At 46.1% G+C, this 24,614-nt stretch overlaps 1 protein-coding gene across 1 annotated transcript in view; it reads left to right on the top strand.

The window, feature by feature from the left end:
* The window catches only part of hmcn2 (hemicentin 2), a 46,210-nt gene that overhangs the window by 9,495 nt on the left and 12,101 nt on the right, over positions 1-24,614 (top strand). Inside the window, 42 exon segments of the mRNA XM_072682605.1 lie at positions 632-811; positions 1,949-2,044; positions 2,169-2,296; positions 2,404-2,548; positions 2,679-2,791; positions 2,910-3,063; positions 5,568-5,727; positions 6,181-6,308; positions 6,595-6,840; positions 6,989-7,072; positions 9,087-9,284; positions 9,451-9,578; positions 10,244-10,391; positions 10,722-10,848; positions 10,995-11,152; positions 11,878-12,156; positions 12,245-12,387; positions 12,701-12,836; positions 12,929-13,162; positions 13,379-13,492; positions 13,578-13,765; positions 13,951-14,047; positions 14,783-14,944; positions 15,026-15,139; positions 15,322-15,512; positions 15,635-15,716; positions 15,803-15,934; positions 16,504-16,629; positions 17,241-17,400; positions 17,673-17,797; positions 18,091-18,268; positions 20,267-20,364; positions 20,500-20,778; positions 21,306-21,499; positions 21,614-21,695; positions 21,781-21,917; positions 22,015-22,156; positions 22,239-22,383; positions 22,464-22,591; positions 22,902-23,052; positions 23,257-23,378; positions 24,431-24,595. Coding sequence (XP_072538706.1) covers positions 632-811; positions 1,949-2,044; positions 2,169-2,296; positions 2,404-2,548; positions 2,679-2,791; positions 2,910-3,063; positions 5,568-5,727; positions 6,181-6,308; positions 6,595-6,840; positions 6,989-7,072; positions 9,087-9,284; positions 9,451-9,578; positions 10,244-10,391; positions 10,722-10,848; positions 10,995-11,152; positions 11,878-12,156; positions 12,245-12,387; positions 12,701-12,836; positions 12,929-13,162; positions 13,379-13,492; positions 13,578-13,765; positions 13,951-14,047; positions 14,783-14,944; positions 15,026-15,139; positions 15,322-15,512; positions 15,635-15,716; positions 15,803-15,934; positions 16,504-16,629; positions 17,241-17,400; positions 17,673-17,797; positions 18,091-18,268; positions 20,267-20,364; positions 20,500-20,778; positions 21,306-21,499; positions 21,614-21,695; positions 21,781-21,917; positions 22,015-22,156; positions 22,239-22,383; positions 22,464-22,591; positions 22,902-23,052; positions 23,257-23,378; positions 24,431-24,595 — 6,297 coding nt within the window.

Here is a 24,614-nt window from a genome sequence, read left to right as displayed (position 1 = left end):
CATCATTATTATTTACACAACTGCACCCAATTTGACCTGCTATCTGCTGATTATTGCCTCTGTCGCTTGACTCTCAGAGGAAATTAGGACTGGTCCCACTGCTGCATTCTGGATCCATATCTGAGTTTAGTTGTAAGGCCCTGATGGAAGTGAGGAAGCCAGAAGAGAGAGAACATGCTCTCAAGTAGTGTTCCTAAAGGGAAAGAGTCATTTCCATTGCAGGTCACATGGGAGGAAATCTGGCTTTCATCTTGTACTTAACCGACAGCTGGCTGTCCAAAACTACACCAAAGCTTCAGTTTTGTCTGAAGTGACCAAGGAGTGCTCAAAGGAGACAGGAAGATCATGGTGATGGCATACATGGTATAGATGCTTGGTTTGGCTGAGATTCAGCTTCAGGGATAGACTGCCAGACATATGAGAAGGCGAGCAGGAACCTGAGTGTCTAAATCAGGGGAAGTGTAGATGAGCTGAGAGTCAGCAGAACAGCTGTGATATGAAAAAGCCAAAAGCAGATTAGGAGAGCACGGGACAGCAGGACAGGAGTACCACTCCTGTAGATCTATATATTCTATGTTTAACGGCCATTTATAAAATACATTTATTATCTTTTTTTTTTTCTCTCCTTCAGCTGCCCCTGTTTTCTCTGAGTCTCCTGTGGATGTGAGTGTTAATGTGGGTGATAATGTGACCCTCCCGTGTTCCGCTCATGGATCCTTCCCTCTGGCTCTGACCTGGCGCAGGAAGGATGGCCGTCAGATTTCCAACCAGCTGTCTGACCCTGTGTCCTCACATCCCCTTCACATCCACAGTGAGTTCCTCTCTCTAAGTCAGATTTAGCAGTACATGCGCCTCAGTGAGTTTAAAAAGTGAGCCCTGACCCTAAAGGGCTGCACAGCAACCACCAGGGGGCAATCAACAAAAACTACAACAACATGACAGATAATCCTACTTCTAGAAATTTTTATAAATCACATGATCCGACACCAGACAGCATGTATTGACAGATAACTAATGGGCACACATTCATGAAACACTAATACAGAAATAGCAGTGAGTCTAATTCTCTCTAATTGTCTCCTCCTGGCATGGTACCTCTGTGTGTGAGGATGGTCTGCTCTAGGCAGATTTACACATGTGCTTTTCTTACTGATGGATGTCCTTTTTTCCATCTCCTGACTGCATGGAGTGTTTTTCTTTTTGTAGTCAGGAATTCTGATTATCCAGTGACTGGAGCTCCCAGACAGGTGTCTTTTTACTACAATCACAGAGACACATTCACTGCATTCAGGTGATCCCCATTCCACTAACTGTGAGACTACCAGCACCACTGCCTGCTGGAGCTCTGCTGGATTAGCTCAGTCACTTTAAAAGGGTGAATATTTCTGCAGGTACTTTTTATTTTTTTAATAAAGAGAATAAATGAAGCTCGGGCTTTTTGCTTAGCTAGATTAGGGACATTGTTTGTTTTCTTAACTATCCATTAAATGTAGCCATAGCTAACATTTACTAGCCTTCATCTCTACTAGCAGTCACACTGATTTGTGATTAAAACTGATTAAATTCTAATGTTTAACGTTAGTTTGTGTTGGCTCTGCTCTGGGTGCGTAGACTGGGCATGCTCTGTGGAGATGCTGAGGTGTTGATGTCGTGCTGTTGGCAAGTTTGATGTTAGAGCCGCACTGTAACAGGGTTCTGTTGGGTTTGTTATTATTGAAATGAACCCATATGCTGTTTCTGCTGACTCGTCTCATCTGTTATCTGCCCTCAGCGCGAGCGCCTTGTGTAGCAGTAAAAGTCGTCTGTGAAAAACACAGTGAGCTGTGGACAGTTGCAAAGAACTGGTCCTCAGTCCTCAACACAAACATACTGCTGTAAAAACTACAGCCAGGTTTGTGGAATCAGCTCAGTTTGTTCAGAGCTCTGTCTTGGTTCTCTCCGGCTGCAGGTGCTTGGGTGGATGATGAAGGTGTTTATTTGTGTGAAGCCAAAAACCAGTTTGGTTCCATCCAGGCCCAGGCCAGGGTGACTGTCACTGGTTTAGGTGAGTGTGTGTGCCTGTGTGTTTATGGAATCTCATCTCAGATCTTTTGCTGAATTAGGTTAATGGTAAATGTTCTGCTGCAGTGTTTAGTGATTGTCTCTTTCTTCTTTGAAATGCTCCATAGCGCCACCAGTGTTGGCTCAGGGGTCCTCTTTGATGTCAGCTGTCCGAGGTGAATCCCTCAACATTCCCTGTACTCTCCTGGATGGGATTCCTCTGCCTGAACGGATCTGGACTCAGAATGGAAGGCAGGTAGGTATCAGCTGTAAGGAGCTGTAAACCAGTGAGATCAGGGCCGTGTAAACGGACCTGGTTCTGTTTGTGGAGTTTTCTGATATTAGAACTGTTTGACTCCACAGGTTCAGGCAGGTGGCAGAGCCTTCACCAGGAGTGATGGCAGCCTTCACATGGACAGAGCTACTCTAGAGGATGGTGGGAAATATGTTTGCACGGCGGTGAATGTGGCGGGATCGGCCAGTTTAACCGTAATCTTGCAGATTCACAGTGAGACTCCACTGCACTTTTACTCTCAGTACTCAGACATCAGCTAAATAAGACAGTAGTGATTAGACAGACACAGACAGATAATTAGTGCTCAGTGTTCAGTTTTAACAGACAGCTTACACTCCCACAGCGCCACCTGAGATCAGTGCTGGCCCTCTGCAGTTTGAGGCCAGTGAAGGTGTCCCCATTACTCTGCCATGTCAAGCTTCTGGAATCCCTAAGCCCACCCTCAGCTGGTCTAAGGTAGGCATCAGTCAGTCTCCTTTCTTTTCTAACAGCAGAGAAGCTTTGGTTTTAGGTCTAAAACCCTGGATTCATCCCTCTGTGTTTCACTGTTTATTTATTGTGTGTCTGTCTTCAGGGTGAGGAGCAACTCCCAGTGGGCTCCATGGTGCCTCAGGATGATGGCAGCCTTTTCATTTCCAACCCAACTGCAGAGCACAAAGGACGATATTTATGCACGGCCAGGAGCGCAGTGGGCTATGCTAGCAAAGAAATTCTCCTCAGCATTAATAGTAAGCACTGTACAGCTCAGTTGTAGTTCTCTGTTGTGGAGCTCTGTTGTGGAGGTCTGTTGTAGCTCTTTGTTGTGGCGCTCTGTTGTAGAGCTCTGTTGTGGCGCTCTGTTGTAGAGCTCTGTTGTGGCGCTCTGTTGTGGCGCTCTGTTGTAGAGCTCTGTTGTGGCGCTCTGTTGTAGCTCTTTGTTGTGGCGCTCTGCTGTGGCGCTCTGTTGTGGCTCTCTGTTGTGGCTCTCTGTTGTAGAGGTCTGTTGTGGCTCTTTGTTGTGGCGCTCTGCTGTGGCGCTCTGTTGTGGCTCTCTGTTGTCGCTCTCTGTTGTACAGCTCAGTTGTCGCTCTCTGTTGTAGAGGTCTGTTGTAGCGCTTTGTTGTGGCGCTCTGTTGTGGCGCTCTGTTGTACAGCTCAGTTGTAGCTCTTTGTTGTGGCGCTCTGTTGTGGAGGTCTGTTGTAGAGCTCTGTTGTAGAGGTCTGCTGTAGCTCTCTGTTGTGGCGCTCCGTTGTGGCGCTCCGTTGTGGCGCTCTGTTGTGGCGCTCCGTTGTGGCGCTCTGTTGTGGCGCTCTGTTGTGGCGCTCTGTTGTGGAGCTCTGTTGTGGAGCTCTGTTGTGGAGGTCTGCTGTAGCTCTTTGTTGTGGCGCTCTGTTGTAGAGCTCTGTTGTGGCTCTCTGTTGTGGCGCTCTGTTGTAGAGCTCTGTTGTGGCGCTCCGTTGTGGCGCTCTGTTGTGGCGCTCCGTTGTGGCGCTCTGTTGTGGCGCTCCGTTGTGGCGCTCTGTTGTGGCGCTCTGTTGTGGCGCTCTGTTGTGGAGCTCTGTTGTGGAGCTCTGTTGTGGAGGTCTGCTGTAGCTCTTTGTTGTGGCGCTCTGTTGTAGAGCTCTGTTGTGGCTCTCTGTTGTGGCGCTCTGTTGTGGCGCTCTGTTGTGGCGCTCTGTTGTGGCGCTCTGTCGTGGCGGTCTGTTGTGGAGGTCTGTTGTAGAGCTCTGTTGTGGAGGTCTGCTGTAGCTCTCTGTTGTGGAGCTCTGTTGTGGCAGTCTTTTGTGGTGCTCTGTTGTGGCGCTCTGTTGTGGCGCTCTGTTGTGGCGGTCTGTTGTGGTGCTCTGTTGTGGCGCTCCGTTGTGGAGGTCTGTTGTGGCGCTCTGTTGTGGCGCTCTGTTGTGGAGGTCTGTTGTGGAGGTCTGTTGTGGAGGTCTGCTGTAGCTCTTTGTTGTGGCGCTCTGTTGTAGAGCTCTGTTGTGGCGCTCTGTTGTGGAGCTCTGTTGTGGAGCTCTGTTGTGGAGCTCTGTTGTGGCGCTCTGTTGTAGAGCTCTGTTGTAGAGCTCTGTTGTGGCGCTCTGTTGTGGCGCTCTGTCGTGGCGGTCTGTTGTGGAGGTCTGCTGTAGCTCTCTGTTGTGGAGCTCTGTTGTGGCGGTCTGTTGTGGTGCTCTGTTGTGGCGCTCTGTTGTGGCGCTCTGTCGTGGCGCTCTGTCGTGGAGGTCTGCTGTAGCTCTCTGTTGTGGCGCTCTGTTGTGGAGGTCTGTTGTGGTGCTCTGTTGTGGCGCTCTGTTGTGGCGCTCTGTTGTGGCGCTCTGTCGTGGCGCTCTGTTGTGGAGGTCTGTTGTAGAGCTCTGTTGTGGAGGTCTGCTGTAGCTCTCTGTTGTGGAGCTCTGTTGTGGCGGTCTGTTGTGGTGCTCTGTTGTGGCGCTCTGTTGTAGAGCTCTGTTGTGGCGCTCCGTTGTGGCGCTCCGTTGTGGCGCTCCGTTGTGGCGCTCCGTTGTGGAGGTCTGTTGTGGCGCTCTGTTGTGGCGCTCTGTTGTGGCGCTCTGTTGTGGAGGTCTGTTGTAGAGCTCTGTTGTGGAGGTCTGTTGTAGAGCTCTGTTGTGGAGGTCTGCTGTAGCTCTTTGTTGTGGCGCTCTGTTGTGGCGCTCTGTTGTAGAGCTCTGTTGTGGAGGTCTGTTGTAGAGCTCTGTTGTGGAGGTCTGCTGTAGCTCTTTGTTGTGGCGCTCTGTTGTGGCGCTCTGTTGTGGAGGTCTGTTGTGGAGGTCTGTTGTAGCGCTCCGTTGTGGAGGTCTGTTGTGGCACTCTGTTGTTATGTGTTTGGTACATTATCTAGTAAATAAACCTTTATTTAACCCAAAACCTAACCTTAACCCTAACCTCAGTCAGATTCCTAAAACTAAGTTTATAAAATAAACTTTCATCAAATAGTTTATTTGGACAATTTCAGATAATCTGCAGGAGGTGAAATTGTCCTATCCAAATAAATGATATAGTCTTAAATCCAGATTATTCTTACAATTTAAACTTTTTAATGTAAATACAGAGACTCCATTACTGAATTTGTACTGCATTACCTTAGACTTACCACTGCTTTCATTTTCATTGATTAAAGTATTTCCATATGTGGAATTTAGAAGATAGATCTAGAGGGACTTACAGAAGGTCAGGTAAAGGTCACTGTTTATGCTAGAATTTACTGGATTACATCTAGTTCTGAATTTGTTGTCTATGTAACCTTGTGTTCACCAGCTAAACCCAGAATCCGTGGTGTAGATGAGCACAGGCGGATGATTAAAATGGTGGCAGAGGTGGGGTCAGAGGTCATCCTGCCATGTGAAGTTGAAGGTAGCCCCGCCCCTGTGGTGTCCTGGAGCAGAAACGGACAGCCCATCCCTCCAGTCACAGTATGGTATGACCTTGCTTTATTGCCAGTAGTAACTAGACCCCCTAGATCAGTTCTGTAAAATGCCAAAAAACAGGTGAGACTTAATAGGGGCGGGTGAAATGGGGGTGGGGGTGTGAAATAGGGGCGGTCTTTGCTAAGATTGGTTGTTGTAGAGCAGGTTCTGGAAGGGAAACCAGGTGGGACTGTTGCTAACTTCCCATATTCCTTTCCATATGAGTGTTACCTGCATTGGCTACAGTAAAAGTTAAAATACCTTGTTTGAGAAGAACAACAACCTTTGGGTAAATTATTAACAACTTGTAATAGTAAACGTAGGGGGCACTAAAGAGCCAGAAATGACCACAATAATTGTAACAGTTTGGAAAGATATTAGTCATTTACACAAATGACCCTAATCCTAGGTATCACTTCTAATTGATCATCATCTCTTCTCACCTTTGACCTCTTTGTCTGCAGGTTTGCTGTCCTTCCCACAGGTTCGCTGAAGATTACAGAGGTCCAGCTGATGGACAGTAAACTTTACACCTGCTCAGCTTCTAATCCAGCAGGAAACATCTCACTCACCTACAGTTTACATGTTCATGGTAAAACCCTAACCCTAATCCCCCCCCCCCCGTCAAAGATCGTGAAGAATACAGTACTGATAGGTAATTCAAATATCTGTTAGAAATAAATAAACATCAATCTGGGTTCACAGATATAACATATATAAACATTTAGACATATTTATCAATTATATAAACATATTTGATAAAGATGAAAACATATTAGATATGATTTAAATACGTAAATGTTGTTCTGATAAATAGAGAGAAAAGTTCCGGATGAATTAAAATATTTCCTATTTTCTCTTTTATATGTTTTTTTTAGCAAAGCCGAAGATCCAGGCTGTGCCAAGCACTCTGAAGGCTGTGATTGGCCAGGCGGTGGTGCTGCAGTGTTCAGTCCAGGGTGAACCCCCTCCTCAGCTGACCTGGTTCCATGATGGCCTCCCCATCGGTAGTGAGAGAACCTTCATCATCCCAACTGTCCAGCACTCTGACAGTGGCACATACAGCTGTGTGGCCAAGAACATCGCAGGAGAGGACACGATACACACACACCTGCACATCTTGGGTAACCCCCCCACCCACACACACCTTAAATTGTTTTAAATTCACTCTTTAATTACAGTTTTTCCTGTTCTGTTATCAGTGTTTCTCTATGACACCATACCCTGTGTGTGTGTGTGTGTGTGTGTGTGTGTGTGTGTGTGTGGTTGCAGAGGCACCGTTCTTTAAGGCTAGTGGAGATTTGGTCATTGAGACAGTGGCTAACAGCAGAGTGGTCATCCCCTGTCCAGTAGAAGGTGAGACTGTGAAAAGTGCAAAAACTGGATTAATAAAAATATGAATCTGAGCTTCTTCATCTGAAAGATTCAGTGAACAGAATCAGAATCATTGATCAGTCTCAGAGAGGAGAGTCTGACCCTCAGTAATCCCCTCTCTGCTCTCGCACTAGACACTAAAAGCCCTGAAGTCTGCTGGGAAAATGTTCATCCTCTGCCCTTTGACCTCTAAATCCAAATAAATGACTGTTTAGTACGCTGACTGGTTATTATACTGTTATTACACTTACGGGTTATTACATCACTGTTTATTACACTGACTGTTTAGTACACTGTTACTACACTCACTGTTACTACACTCACTGTTTATTACACTCACTGTTTATTACACTCACTGTTTATTACACTCACTGTTTATTACACTCCTTGTTATTACACTCACTGTTTATTACACTCCTTGTTATTACACTCACTGTTTATTACACTCACTGTTATTACACTCACTGTTACTACATTCACTGTTATTACACTCACTGTTATTACACTCACTGTTATTACACTCACTGTTACTACATTCACTGTTACTACACTCACTGTTATTACACTCACTGTTTATTACACTCACTTATTACACTGTTACTACACTCACTGTTACTACACTCACTGTTTACTGCACCCACTTTTCACTGTTACTACATTCACTGTTTATTACACTCCCTTATTACACTGTTACTACATTCATTTTTAATTACACTCCCTTATTACACTGTTACTACATTCACTGTTTATTACACTCACTTATTACACTGTTACCACACTCACTGTTATTACACTGTTTACCACACTCACTGTTTACTACACTCACTTATTACACTGTTTACCACACTCACTGTTTACTACACTCACTTATTACACTGTTTACTACACTCACTGTTTACTACACTCACTTATTACACTGTTTACTACACTCACTTATTACACTGTTACTACACTCACTGTTTACTACACTCACTGTTTACTACACTCACTTATTACACTGTTACTACACTCATTGTTTACTACACCCACTTATTACACTGTTTACTACACCCACTTATTACACTGTTTACTACACTCACTTATTACACTGTTACTACACTCACTGTTTACTACACTCACTTATTACACTGTTACTACACTCACTGTTTACTACACTCACTTATTACACTGTTTACTACACTCACTTACTACACTGTTACTACACTCACTGTTTACTACACTCACTTATTACACTGTTACTACACTCACTGTTTACTACACCCACTTATTACACTGTTTACTACACTCACATATTACACTGTTTACTACACTCACTTATTACACTGTTACTACACTCACTGTTTACTACTCACTTTTTACACTGTTTACTACACTCACTGTTTACTGCACTCACTTATTACACTGTTTTACACTCACTTATTACACTGTTTTACACTCACTTATTACACAGTTTACTACTCACTGTTTACTACACTCACTTATTACACTGTTACTACACTCACTGTTTACTACACCCACCTATTACTGTTTACTACACCCACTTATTACACTGTTTACTACACCCACTTATTACACTGTTTACTACACTCACTTATTACACTGTTACTACACTCACTGTTTACTACACTCACTTATTACACTGTTACTACACTCACTGTTTACTACACTCACTTATTACACTGTTACTACACTCACTGTTTACTACACTCACTTATTACACTGTTTTACACTGACTTATTACACTGTTACTACACTCACTGTTTACTACACCCACTTATTACACTGTTTACTACACCCACTTATTACACTGTTTACTACACTCACTTATTACACTGTTACTACACTTACTGTTTACTACACTCACTTATTACACTGTTTACTACACTCACTTATTACACTGTTACTACACTCACTGTTTATAACACTCACTGTTGCCTCTCAGCGCAGTCAGAAACTGATGGATTTGTCTTTGTTTGTGAACGATCTCCTCCAACAGGTTCTCCTCCTCCCAGCGTGCGCTGGTTTAAAAATGGTCTGGAGATCCTGATGGATCAAGCAGAGCACGGCATGTCTCAGGTTCAGAATGGCTCTCTGCTGATTGGCTCAGCATCTGCCAGCCAAAGTGGAGACTACAAGTGTGTAGCTGTGAATGAGGCGGGTTCTGCGGAGAGGAAAACTCGAGTGAAAGTAAACGGTGAGATTCACACAGAACGCCTGAAGCTTCTTATTGGACTCAGAACCCGAACACCAACAAAATCAGCAGAAAAAAGTTTGGTGTAAACATTGAGCTTTGTGGGGAAGGGCTTTACAGAGTGAAGAGGGACTGTGCTGATGCTGATGTTTGTCCTCCTCCTGTCCAGTTCCTCCAGAAATTTGGGGGGACATTGTCACCAACCTCACAGTGACCGTCAAACACCAAATGACCCTCAGCTGTGATGCACATGGCGTCCCCACCCCCTCCATCACATGGACTAAAGATGGCAGAGCTGTAAGTTTGGCTCATCATTTTTAATTGGTCATTTTTGTGATAATTGTTAGCTTCATTACTTCATTTCGCTTCGAAACAAAGGTAGTTAAAGCTGAAACGATTGAGATAAGCAACCGAAATCCATGTGATCTTCTCCATAAACACTGAGTAGCTAGTTTATTAGACAGAATGTTTTGTTACATTTTGACAGAAAGAGAAAAGAGCTCAGCAGATTTCTAATGCAGGTGACCAGACCACTGGTCAGTGTAGCACACACTGGTCGCAGTAGTCCAGACTTGATGCTCCTTTTCCAGGGATGTATTGTGGTATGCCCTCCTGTACACTAGATTAGCCTGGGTGTGTGGAAATCAGATGAGATTCTTCTAGGTGTGTGGGATGGGATATGCTGGGCTGTGGTCCATCTGTTTGCTTGAATAACTTCACCCAGCTTCACTTCCTGATCCACCAGCTGTTGCCAGCCACAGGCTCATCCATCACTGGTTGCTGTTTGACTACGTGTGTTCTTTAAGATCACCAGCTGAATACTCACTGATTCCAGTCATGATCAGAAACCGAGTGCAGGTGGGGTCACGTGATCCACTGGAAACTCGCTCAGACTCAGATATCCCTCATGGTGAGAAGAGTCAGTACTGATGGATCTGACTGATTAATTGATTGTTCTGCAGTTGCAGGAATTCTCTGGAGTGTCTCTTCACAACGGAAACCGCCTGCTGAAGATTTCTCAGGTTCAGAATCAACATGCTGGCCTGTTCTCCTGCACTGCCCACAGCTCTGCCGGACAGGCCAGCAAGATGTACTCTGTAATTGTGGAAGGTAAAGAAGAACCTCAGAATTTTAGATTAATTCCAGAGTGAAGAGATTTTACACATGTAGCTGAAACCTTGTTAACGTTGTTAATAAGTTTAAAACTCTTCACTTATCAACGATGAAATAGTTTAGGTAAAGCATCTCAAATACGTCACAGTTTAGCTTTGCTCTCAGGAAGAAATGAGGGGCTTTCTAACGTTTAGAACATGTAAACTTAGTTAAACATAGTGATTTTACCAGTTTAATGTGTTTATTTGTTGCTCGTATTTTACTTGATCGACTCATTTATTGGCTGCATGTGTGTGTGTGTGTGTGTGTGTGTGTGTGTATTTGTAGCTCCTCCCATGATTTCTGGTGTGCCCAGACTGCAGGAGCTGAGTGTGTTATTAGGTCAGCAAGTGGAGATGGAGTGTCGGGTTACCGGTCATCCAACACCAACTGTGGAGTGGAGTCATGATGGAGAGTAAGTTGTAATCACACACACACACACACACACACACACACACACACAGTAGCTAATCATGTCAACACAGATAATTGCTCATTTAAATTTGAACTCCTCTCACACTTTCTCTCACACAATACCTCTCTCTGTGTGTCTCTCTCCAGAGTCTTGTCTAATAATGGAGATGTTAATGTGGAGTTTGCTGACCAGAGTCAGGTTTTGAAGCTGAGGTCGGTGAGGCTGAGGGATCAGGGTGTGTTTGAGTGTTCAGCCAAAAACAGCGCAGGAAGACACTCACGGCAGTTTAGGCTCTCTGTCCAAGGTAAATACAGTAACACTGCTTCAATACTGCCGCTACCATAACACTGCTTCAGTACAATAACACTGCTTCATTACTGTAACACTGCTTCATTACTGCCACTACCGTAACACTGCTTCATTACCATAAAACACTGCTTCATTACTGCCACTACCATAACACTGCTTCATTACCGTAACACTGCTTCATTACTGCTTCTACCATAACACTGCTTCATTACCGTAACACTGCTTCATTACTGCCTCTACCATAACACTGCTTCAGTACCATAACACTGCTTCATTACTGCCACTACTATAACACTGCTTCATTACCGTAAACACTGCTTCATTACTGCCATTACTATAACACTGCTTCATTACCGTAACACTGCTTCATTACTGCCACTATCATAACACTGCTTCATTACTGCCACTATCATAACACTGCTTAATTACTGTAACACTGCATCATTACTGCCACTGCCATAACACTGCTTCATTACTGTAACACTGCTTCATTACTGCCACTACTGTAACACTGCTTCATTATTGTAACACTGCTTCATTACCGTAACACTGCTTCATTACCGTAATGCCGCTTCATTACTGCCACAACTGTAACACTACATTACACTGTGAGCATAAAATGTGAATAACTAACTGAAACCAGTGAAGCCACTTCAATCCAGTAATATCAGTTCTTGAAGTCAGAGGAACTGAGGAGTCTTTTTTCATGTATCTTCCTAGTGCCACCCACCATCCACAGGTCCAGTGAGAGCTCAGAGGTGACTGCAGTTTTGGGCTCTCCCACTGTTCTCCTGTGTGAAGCTGAGGGTAATCCTGACCCCAGCATAACCTGGCTGAAAGACAGCAGGCCAGTTGTGTCCAGTTCCCAATTCACATACACACAGGGGGGACACATGTTGCGAGTCGAGGCGGTGAGCAGTGAGGACGCTGGAATTTATACCTGTAGGGCCTCCAATCCTGCAGGGACAGCACTCTTACATTACACTCTCAGCATTCTGGGTAAGACAGTGTGACAGATTTATTTTAAAGCATCCGATCCGAGGTTCAGGCTTGGTAAAAAAAAACAACTTAAGTATCATCTGCTCAGTTCCTCCACAGATTGAAGGAGCATCAACATCTCTGAGTTTTGGTAACAGAGAGCATAAAGTACGAATCAATGAGACGTTAACTTTGTCCTGCCTGGCCAAAGGATTCCCAGAACCCACCACACAGTGGTTTAAAGATGGACAGGTATGTCGCTTCCTGTATACTGCATTTGCATGTGTGTCTGTGTGCAAAGCATACTTGACTTACACGACCACTTAGGTCCCCAACGCTACCAGGGGGCCCCAAAGAGCACCAAGATGTCATGAAGATAAATATATTTATATATTAATATATTTTTAAAATAACATTAAATAATATGACATGGTATTGCACAGGTAAAAGCAATTTTTATATTAATGTAAATGAAAATCTGCTTAGGGCCCCATAAAGGCTTGGGCCGGCCATGTGTGTGTGAGAGAGAGATCCGATTGCTGACCGCTTGCTGTGGGTTCCGTAGGTGTTGGAAGTTTCCTCTGCTGCTGACCACCTGCTCCGGATTGAAAAGGTGTCTCTGGCTGACAAAGGCCGTTACACCTGTGTAGTTTCTAACTCAGCTGGCGAAGACAAGAGGGACTTCCACATCACCGTTCAGGGTAAACATCAGCTACATCCGCTTCACTGCTCTAACGTTCCTTCATTCAGAAGCACCAGCTGCTCTGTGTTCATTCACATATTCTTCTCTCAGTTCCGCCACTCTTCCATCGGACGAATTACAACGCCTCCGGATGGGGGCGCGGGGAGAGAGATGAGAAAGAAGAGTGGAGAGGAGGACAGGCAGAAGACACTGAGAAACTAGAGGTGTTTTTTGGACACCCTGTCAGTCTGTCATGTGAAAGTAACGCCATCCCGCCACCCCGCCTTCGCTGGTACCGCAATGGCCGACAGCTGGGCAGCGCTGATGGAGCTGTGCTTCTAGCAGGTGAACAACATTAGAAAAAGTGGGAATTTTAATGTCCTGCAAAGTCCTTATGAAGCCTTAGGAAGATGAAAGCTCCCTGTTCACACCTTACCATCACGGTCTATACCAGCCCATAAAAGGTCACGTGGAGAACCACGTCTTCTTCACAGGAGATCATTTAGAAAACTTTTACTTGACCTGCTACCTTAAAACTGTGTAACTTTTTTTTTTTTTAAGGAGGACAGGTTCTGCAGATCCCCCGTGTTCAGCTAGAGGATGGTGGGAAGTACACGTGTCAGGCTGTAAATGAAGCAGGAGAAGACCAGATGCACTTTGAACTGCAAGTGCTTGGTAGGCAGGACACGCCCACACTCCTGAGATGTTGAGATATTTTGTAGCTGTTCAGTCGTGAAGTTGGCCCTTTTTTCTGATGCAGTTCCTCCTGAGATACCTGAGCAGTCGGAGGAGTTGATGGAGGAGGTCTCTGCTGTGGAGAACTCTACTGTAATTCTGAGCTGTGATGCCAGGGGAAAGCCCCCCCCATCTGTGTCGTGGCGCATGGATGGTCTACCCCTCCACAGCAACACACGCCACCAAATCAGAGAGAACGGCAGAGTGCTGGAGGTGATGATCTGTCAGCAGTAAAAAAAAAAAACTAGCCTGTGTTAAAAGACAGCAGCAGTGTTTCTCAGCATCTGCTTTGCCACATTTCCTTACCCACTGGTTTTAGAATCTAGGCCACTTTATTCTTGTTGCTGTGTGTTTTATGTGGAATCTCTCTCACACATGCTTGTGATTGCTGTTGTTAGATTGTGGACGTGCAAGTGTCAGACATGGCTGGTTATTTGTGTGTGGCGGAGAATAAGGTTGGAGCAGTGCAGAAGCTCTACAGTCTGTCAGTTCAAGGTAAAAGACTGTTTTATATATTTTCAGCTACAGTGCACATGTATCCAGCTCTTTTAACAATCATCAGACTGTTGTCTGGACTACAAATGACGCCCTGCGCTGGGGAAGCTTGAAGCAGACAGAGATGAAAGATATCACCCTAATGAGAACACTAGATAACAGCTGGATTACAGTCAGTTTTACCTGTGAATCAGTAAAACAGCTTACCTTTTCTAGATTAAAGACTCAACAGAGTCATATCCAAGTGTTGGGATCTCACAGTGAGCTCTGCTGGATCATATGTGAGAATCTGGACACTGCATTGTACCACCCAGCACCCTCCCTCAGAACTCAAAACAGGAAGGAGAAGAAAACCATTGAATGGACAACCAGTACTCTGAAGGAGCTACAGAGCTGTTCAGTGTCTGAGACTGGAGTGATGCTATATGGGAGAGCAGCTAGAAAAAAGGCATTATTATTAAGTGCTAGCAGTATTCGTTTTTTTTAAGGTCTGCTGAATATGAATCTTGATTTTTATCATTATTTTGGAGGCGATGGGTTTGTAATAAAAACACTGTCTGGAACAAACCTGTCATTTATAATCCAGACAAATCTGGGACTGTTGAGGGTGAAGTGTATGAAATGAAGTGTGTGATGAAGTGTGTGAGGACATGTGCTCCTGTGTAAACAGAGGTAGATGTTCTGTGTTCTGTTAGATGAAGATAAGCATATTTGCTGTGTTCCCTTGCCTGTTAGTCCCGCCAAGGATTTGGGGTGAGAAAGAAGAGGAAGTGAGTGTTGTGGAGGGTCACGTGGTCTCTCTGTTGTGTGAATTGCAAGCATACCCAACTGCGGAAATCACCTGGACTCGAGACGGCCAGGTGCTGCAGTTTAGCCAAAGTGTTCACATCCCACCGGGTAAGAAACAGTGCAAATGAATCTCAGTCCGGGTTTGATTCTTTAGGAAAAATCTGCAGTCTCTTTTCCTTCGTTCTACAGGTGGTCAGATGCTGCAGTTGTCCAGGGTTCAGCAGAAGGATGCTGGTCAATACGTCTGCACGGCAACCAACTCTGCTGGACAGGACCAGAAGAGCATCCTTCTGAATGTCTATGGTCAGCAAAGCCCTGTTAACCTTTTGTCTGATTACTTCCTTATTAATGATGTTCTATGTTTGAGTAAAAAGTGATGTTCTAAAGAAGGTCAGTTGATAATAAGCTAGTTCGTTTGTGTGCATTGGCTTCGTTTGTCTTTTTGTGGCTTGTTGATTATTGACTATACCTGCTGTCTGCTGTAGTCCCGCCCACCGTGCTCTCTGACTCAGGGTCAGAGGTGATGACCCCTCAGCTGGGGTCAGCAGTCACTCTGAACTGTGAGGCACAAGGGGTCCCTAAACCTGAGATTACATGGTACCATAATGGGCAGCAACTGGCTGCTGAGAGTGGACTTCAGGTCAACAAGCAGCAGCTGAAGATCACACAAGTTCAGGTGAGTTTCCTCGGTTTTCATCGAGTTTCTTCTCACAGGTGAGCTCATCTGAATTCAGTAGTTCAGTAGTATTCCTGTAGGAGGAGCTGTGTTCTTCTATGGGCTGATGTTGTGGTCTGCAGGTGGCCGATGGTGGGATTTATACCTGCAGAGTGTCGAATCCTGCTGGGCAGTTGGAGCGCACCTTCAGATTGACCGTTCAGGGTGATTATCATGCTGGTCTGATAGCTTTTCAAACAGAAGAAGACTGATTGGCTCTTTACTGTGTGTAACTGTGTGCTGTGTCTCAGTTCCTCCGGTAATAGAAGGACCTCTACATGAGACCGTCACGCACACTTTGGGCTCGAAGGTCCGACTGGTATGTGACACCACTGGGGTTCCAGCGCCCACGGTCAGCTGGCTGAAGGACGGCTCGGCTATTGGTCAGTAAATCTCCACTGCACAGACAGGCATCGAAGTGTTTGTGGGTGTACTGTGTGTTGTAGCTTTGAGATGCCCAGTTTCAACTGTTCCATCCTGGTACCGCCAGATCTGGCTCTCCACTACCCTGCTGCCTACTGTCCTGCTGTTGGGCCTAACATTCATTCATCCTCACCTCACTGCAGGACTCTGCCTCTGAATGTTTATCTACATGACTGTCATCCCACTCATGTTTTCTTCTTGTACGGCTTGATGCCACATTTACCATTTTTCTATTCACTTTTGTTTTATTGTTGTTTTTATTCCTGTTTTGATTTTTATTCTGCACTCTTTTGTCGAGCTGAGGAGGACAGGTTCCCCTTTTGAGTCCTGGTTCCTCTCAAGGTTTTTTCCTCTCGACCCGAGGGAGTTTTTCCTTGCCACTATCGCCACTAGCTGCTCAAGATGCTTGGACCCGGATCTCTGTAAAACTGCCTTGTGACAACATTCGCTGTGAAAATCCTAAATAAATAAATTAGTGTGTGTGTGTGTGTGTGTGTGTGTGTGTGTGTGTGTGTGTGTGTGCATGCAGGCAGCAGTGGGCAGGGTAATGTTCTGGAGTTGGGCCCTCTGGAGCCATCGTACGCTGGAACCTATACCTGTGTGGCCGAGAACAGCGAAGGGCAAACACAGAAAGATTTCTCTCTGACTGTTTATGGTAAACCCACATAATCCCAACTGAACACTGCTAAACCCAGCCAATCCCAACCGATCACTGCTAATCCCAGCCAATCCCAACCGATCACTGCTAATCCCAGGCTATACCAACCAACACTGCTAATCCCAGCCGATCCCAACCGAACACTGCTAATCGCAGCCAATCCCAACCGAACACTGCTAATCCCAACCGAACACTGCTAATCCCAGCCAATCCCAACCGAACACTGCTAATCCCAAACAATCCCAACCGAACACTGCTAATCCCAAACAATCTCAACCGAACACTGCTAATCCCAAACAATCTCAATTGAACACTGCTAATCACAAACAATCTCAACTGAACACTGCTAATCACAAACAATCTCAACTGAACACTGCTAATCACAAACAATCTCAACTGAACACTGCTAATCCCAGCCAACCCCAACCAAACACTGCTAATCCAAACTGAACACTGCTAATCCCAGCCAACCCCAACCAAACACTGCTAATCCAAACAGAACACTGCTAATCCCAACCACTCCCAGCTGAACACAGTCTGTCAGAATGAGTGTGTGGATCATCTGTCTTTTCTCGTCATTCCCACCTTTTTCTATTGTTGCCTCTCAGTGTCTCCCACCATCCAGGGTTCTGGCCAGCCTGTTGAGGTCGGGGGGGTTTTGGGGGAAAGTGTGAGTTTAGAGTGTGTGGCAGTGGGGCGCCCCTCCCCCCAACTCCGCTGGCTCATGAACGGGGCAGAACTGGACTCCACCCACTCCCCACACATCAAGTTAGTTTAACACACCTACACCACCACACACCTACACCACCATCCCAACCACACACCTACACCACCACACATCTACTCAACCACACTCTTATACAACCACTACAACTACACCACCACACACCTATACGACCACACACTTACACAACCACATACCTACACAACCATACAATTACACACAAACACAACTACACAAACACACATGTACACAACTATACAACTACACAACCATAGACCTACACAACTGAGTTTGAGGGCAAATGACTGTTTTGCAGAATCTCTCCGGACGGCAGTCGGCTAACCATCCAGGACCTGCGAGCAGAAGACTCCGGAACGTTCTCCTGTCTGGCCGTCAATCCTACTGGACAAGACAGCCGGATCTTCACTGTATTTGTCCTCGGTTAGCTAAAGCTGAACTCTCACTTCCACTCTCTGTCGCTCAGTCTCACACACACATACACACACACACACGGCACTGCAGGGCACTTTACACAGTGAGGAGTGTTAGTAACTGTAGGCTGGTGGGGCTCTTCTCTGCTAATAGAAAATTTTAATAACATGATCGGCCCACTGGTGGACCATAGGCTGTTTAAGGGGTTAATATGGGAATGGACAGTAATGTGTATGTGTGTGTTTGTGTGTGTGTGTGTGTGTGTGTGTGTGTGTGTGTGTGTGTGTGTGTGTGTGTGTTAGAACCACCCTCAATACTTGGTGACAGCAGTGTCCACGTTGAACCAGTAGAGGGCAGTGCAGTCACTCTGGAATGTGAGATCACTGGAACTCCATCCCCACAGGTCAGCTGGTTCAGAGACGGGCGACCACTACTGCTGACCACCAGGATACACCTGCTTCCCACACACACCGCACTCAGGTCAGTCACACACACCACACTCAGCTCAGTCACAGAAACACACACCGCACTCAGCTCAGTCACACACACCACACTCAGCTCAGTCACACACACCACACTCAGCTCAGTCACACACACCGCACTCAGGTCAGTCACACACACCGCACTCAGCTCAGTCACAGAAACACACACACCGCACTCAGCTCAGTCACACACACCGCACTCAGCTCAGTCACAGAAACACACACACCACACTCAGCTCAGTCACACACACCGCACTCAGCTCAGTCACACACACCACACTCAGCTCAGTCACAGAAACACACACACCGCACTCAGCTCAGTCACACACACCGCACTCAGCTCAGTCACACACACCACACTCAGCTCAGTCACAGAAACACACACACCGCACTCAGCTCAGTCACACACACCGCACTCAGCTCAGTCACAGAAACACACACACCACACTCAGCTCAGTCACACACACCGCACTCAGCTCAGTCACACACACCGCACTCAGCTCAGTCACAGAAACACACACACCACACTCAGCTCAGTCACACACACCGCACTCAGCTCAGTCACAGAAACACACACACCACACTCAGCTCAGTCACACACACCGCACTCAGCTCAGTCACACACACCGCACTCAGCTCAGTCACAGAAACACACACACCACACTCAGCTCAGTCACACACAACGCACTCAGCTCAGTCACACACACCGCACTCAGCTCAGTCACAGAAACACACACACCGCACTCAGCTCAGTCACACACACCGCACTCAGCTCAGTCACACACACCACACTCAGCTCAGTCACACACCACACTCAGCTCAGTCACAGAAACACACACACCACACTCAGCTCAGTCACACACAACGCACTCAGCTCAGTCACACACACCACACTCAGCTCAGTCACACACCACACTCAGCTCAGTCACAGAAACACACACACCGCACTCAGCTCAGTCACACACACCACACTCAGCTCAGTCACAGAAACACACACACCGCACTCAGCTCAGTCACACACACCACACTCAGCTCAGTCACACACCACACTCAGCTCAGTCACAGAAACACACACACCGCACTCAGCTCAGTCACAGAAACACACACACCACACTCAGCTCAGTCACAGAAACACACACACCGCACTCAGCTCAGTCACAGAAACACACACACCACACTCAGCTCAGTCACAGAAACACACACACCGCACTCAGCTCAGTCACACACACCGCACTCAGCTCAGTCACAGAAACACACACACCACACTCAGCTCAGTCACAGAAACACACACACCACACTCAGCTCAGTCACAGAAACACACACACCGCACTCAGCTCAGTCACAGAAACACACACACCACACTCAGCTCAGTCACAGAAACACACACCACACTCAGCTCAGTCACACACACCACACTCAGCTCAGTCACAGAAACACACACCACACTCAGCTCAGTCACAGAAACACACACCACACTCAGCTCAGTCACACACACCACACTCAGCTCAGTCACACACACCACACTCAGCTCAGTCACACACACCACACTCAGCTCAGTCACACACACCACACTCAGCTCAGTCACAGAAACACACACACCGCACTCAGCTCAGTCACACACACCGCACTCAGCTCAGTCACAGAAACACACACACCGCACTCAGCTCAGTCACAGAAACACACACACCGCACTCAGCTCAGTCACAGAAACACACACACCGCACTCAGCTCAGTCACACACACCGCACTCAGCTCAGTCACAGAAACACACACACCGCACTCAGCTCAGTCACACACACCACACTCAGCTCAGTCACAGAAACACACACACCACACTCAGCTCATTCACACACACTGCACTCAGCTCAGTCACACACACCACACTCAGCTTAGTCGCACACAGCAGTTTGCAGTTTTAAATTGAATGATTTCACAAACTGGGGTCGTTGTTTGTGTGTGTGTGTGTGTGTGTGTGTGTATGTGTGTGTATCTGCAGAATTTCCCCCGTCTCTCTGACCGACTCCGGGGTTTATGTGTGTGTGGCTCAGAGCAGAGCCGGATCTGCAGATCGACAGTTTCACCTTCACGTTCGAGGTATTAACACATACACACACTCACACACACACACACACACACACCCACACACACACAAATACAAATATAAATATTCATTTTTATTAATAAATATTTATATGAATAACATGAATTACTGGTTCCCCTTATCCCCAGCCCCACCCACTGTGGACCGTACCGAGCCAACTGAGCAGGTCAGTGTAGTTTTAGGCTCTGTGGTCACTCTGAGCTGTGAAGCCCATGGTCTGCCCCCACCCACCTTGACCTGGTTGAAGGATGGCCAGCCGCTCCATTTTAGCCACAACCAGCTTCCCGACGGGCAGGAAACACGATTCCAGCTGCCGGCTGTGGAACGCTCAAGCTCTGGCCTGTACAGCTGTGTGGCCAGCAACCCAGCGGGCAGCAGTACCAAAACCTTCAACCTCACGGTGTTAGGTAGCCACGTCCGCACCCACGCTTATTATGACCTGGAGAAAACCAATGGAGTCTGTAGTTGGTGATCTTCACATCCTGATTTAGAAATGTATATGTACATAATACATCATATTTTTATATTTATACAACAGTTCGTTCCAGCCATGCAAGCTGATTGGTTGAGAGCAGTTCTGACTGTGCTGTTATTATGTGTCACACTGCTAAACATTGTTACACCGAGAAGTAACAAGAATGCCTGGATCAAAAGAAAACAGTAATGAATTAAACCAACAATAAACAACAACAAACGGAGAAGAAAACTGTCAGCGGGAAACAGAGGTTAATGAGCTGGTGTGTGTGAGGAGCTGGAGAAGGTCGTGTAGTGGGTGGAGTTTCTGTGATGGAGCAGAAAGCTGCTTGTAAAGGAACTATAATTTGCCTTCGGCTTCTGTCTGTTTCATCGCAGCTGTGCTGTTCCACCACAACTCCTCCTCTCCTCTTCTCCTGCTTTATTAATTTAATCATTTATAGAACATTTTGTTCCCCAGAGCCCCCTAAGCTGTCTGGCCCCTCTGGGACAGAGCAGAGGCTGGTGGCAGTAGGCGGTGTTGTGGAGCTGGAGTGCACTGCTGAAGGTGTTCCTCCTCCAACTCTGAGCTGGCTAAAAGACGGACGCCCTCTGGAGGACAGTTCTGCTGTAGTGCAGCAAAATGGTCAGCTTCTCAAAATCAGCAGCGTTCAGGTTCGTACCCTCAGAAACACCGGGATGTCTGAGCTGACAAACATCTGCAGCTTTCTACATTGTGTTTCTGTGTGTGTGTGTGTGTGTGTGTGTGTATGTTTGTGTGTCTCACAGGTAGAGGATGAAGGTTTGTACACCTGTTTGGCCAGTAGCCCAGCTGGTGAAGATGGCCGAAGTCATTGGGTGCGGGTGCAGCGTAAGTGTGTGTTTGAGGGGTCATTTCCTGTTTCCTGACCCTTGTTTTGGTCTTGTTTTTAACTTCACAGCTTCTCTTCTTTCAGTTCCGCCCACACTGTTCGGCTCAGGTGACCTCAGAACTGTGTCTGTACCGATTAGAGGTCAGGTGACTCTGCAATGCCAGACCGATGGTGACCCCTCTGCAGAAATTCAGTGGTACAAGGATGACGTTAAACTGCAGGTACATCTTCCCTACTCTCTCTCTTTGTCTCTCTCCCTCTCATTTTCTCTCTCTCTCTCACACTCTTTCTCACTCTGTTGCTCCCATTCTTTTTCAGTATGGAGGTCGCGTTGAGAGCATTGCAGGTGGTCAGTATCTGGAGATTGAGGATGTCAGACTGCAGGACAGTGGCCAGTACAGCTGTGTGGTGTCCAACATTGCTGGCAGCTCCAGTCTTCAGTTTGCTGTGGAGATTCTCTGTGAGTGACTGCTTATGGAATAACGTGAAAGTGACCAACAGTGCTGAAATTGTTTCATTCCAACCCAATGTTTCTCCCGTAGTGCCTCCGGTCATCCGACTGGGCAGCTCACTGGTCACTGTGCAGGTCAGTCAGAATGCAGTGCTGCCATGTGTGGTGGAAGGAGAAAGCCCTGCTGCAGTGCTGTGGAGGAAGGATGGTGGGCCGGTTCCGCTCGGCAGTGGCAGGTGGGTTTATTTTTAGAAGAATCTTTAGAATTTGAAAGTAGAAAAGCTTTGAAATGGGATCTGCATCTTTCCCAACACAGGTTCAGCCGGCTGCCAGACGGGTCATTGCAGATTGTGTCAGTACAGCTGGTTGATGCCGGCCATTATTACTGCAGCGTCTCCAATCCAGCAGGCTCAGCTCAGCGCAGTTTGGAGCTCAGAGTCTACGGTACCTCACACTCTTTGGGCTTCATTTACTCCTCACTTACTGATCCGTCTGCCACTGATGCCAGACTGACCTGTAAACTAGACTCTGAGCATTGTTTAGTTTAGTCTATGTAGTCATCACCGGAAGACTCAGTGACATTAAGAGTGAGCAGAGCAGCCTCTCTGACTCAGGCGCTCGCTGGAATAAGAATAAGAACCTCTATATTAGAGTACTTTTTTATTTTCAGTTTTTTGCTGCTGTGAATGAACCTGGAATCTTCTGAAATCTGTTCTGAAATCTGAAGGTAAATACACTTCCTCTGATCCCACAGTTGGACCCACAATCAGCCCGGGCCCTTTTAACGTAACCCTGACTACAGGTCTGAGAGCAGTTTTAAATTGTGAGAGCACGGGTATACCTGTCCCACAGGTAAACTGGAAGAGAAATGGAGAACCTCTCAGTACACAGTCTGGAGCTTACAGGTAAACCTTGCTGCACCTGCACCTTTTTATTTAACTCTGCATTTCAAAGAGTAACTTGGCTCAAATTATGACTCTAAAACTCAAATAATATAATTTGACAAATATATAAATAATCAGCATTATAATTAAAATTATATACTGGAAATTGTATTGGTGGTCTGAGACGTTTACAGGATTTCATCTGTTTTGTTTTCCTTCATAAAGGTTAATGTCCTCAGGGTCTCTGATCATCATCTCTCCATCTCACAAGGATGAGGGTTATTTTGAGTGTACAGTGACCAATGATGTTGGAGAGGAAAGAAGAGTTATAGAGGTCATCCTGCAAGGTGAAAAACCCAAAGGCTTAACGATCCATTAATAGAATGATACAGAAGCTAGAACATCATTACTGTCAAAGTCAGGCTCTGTGCTGCCTGATCTGGACTGAGCTAGGCTAATGCATGTAATGCATGTTTCTGTTCCACTCTGTTATGCTGATCCATCGATTCTAGTCGTGTCTAGGCGGTTGCCTTAATGCATTGAGGGAAGGTGTAGTGAGAGCGGCTGGTGCTACACCCATCTGTCCTGCATACGCTGCAGCATGGACTGATTGTGACTGCCTCTATACTGCCTCCTAACTGTGCCGTTTGCATGTGCTCTTCAGTTAATAGGAATGAAACAGGACTTTAAAACCTCTGGGAAAACATTTTAATATACTGTTTTTTTAAACATTGGTTTAAATAGAAACACAAAGCAGAAATATGATCACCAAAATGCAGTCCTTAGACCTCTCTGAGAGTGTGGTCTTAATATTATAATCAACGCACATGACTGACAGCCCTCTATCACTGGCATACATTGTTTACTTTACCATGGCAATGCACACTGCCTTGAGACACTAGGTCTCCGAAAGTTAAGATCTCATTAGTTAATGGTCCATGAGTGGTTTCTTCTATTAATGACAATCATCACTGAGGTCTCCACCTTAACTAAGCTTTTGTTGTTGTTCCAATTGTAGACAAGAACACAGTGAAGCCTAATAACGTTCCTTCTGGACCACGATGCAAGACAACACTACACATCCTTATGTGCAATGTTCAAACAGAGGACAAAAAGAGCTAACAAAGCCCAACATTGATAGATGTTCATTCATCCAGTGCATTTTCCTCATGGCAATGCTGGCAATGAGTGATATAGGGTTAGGGTTTAATGGTTCCAGCTGAGTGAATGCAGTTCTGTATGTGGGAATGGGAATACAGTTCTTCTCCTTTCTATTTTAACTGACCAGCAGTCTCCACTTGTGTAAAGATGTATTGACCTATTTTGGAGATGCTGCATGAATTGCAGGAATTTCATGGTTCCGGTTCATTTCCGGTTCATGTTGTTGTTTCTTCCAAAGTCCCACCTTCCATTGAAGATGATGTCAGCAGTGTTACAGCTGTTAAAATGTCGCCCGTGGTGTTGCCTTGTCATGCCATGGGAAAACCAGAGCCTATCATCAGCTGGACCAAAAGTGGAGCACAGCTGGGCAATCGAGGAGGCAGTTACAAGATCCTGCCCACAGGTACAGAAAAACTCATACT

Source organism: Salminus brasiliensis, chromosome 6, assembly GCF_030463535.1.
Source record: "Salminus brasiliensis chromosome 6, fSalBra1.hap2, whole genome shotgun sequence".
NCBI classification, from domain to species: domain Eukaryota; kingdom Metazoa; phylum Chordata; class Actinopteri; order Characiformes; family Bryconidae; genus Salminus; species Salminus brasiliensis.
Note: the sequence above shows the minus strand (reverse complement) of the source record. Positions and strands in the feature narration are given on the sequence as shown.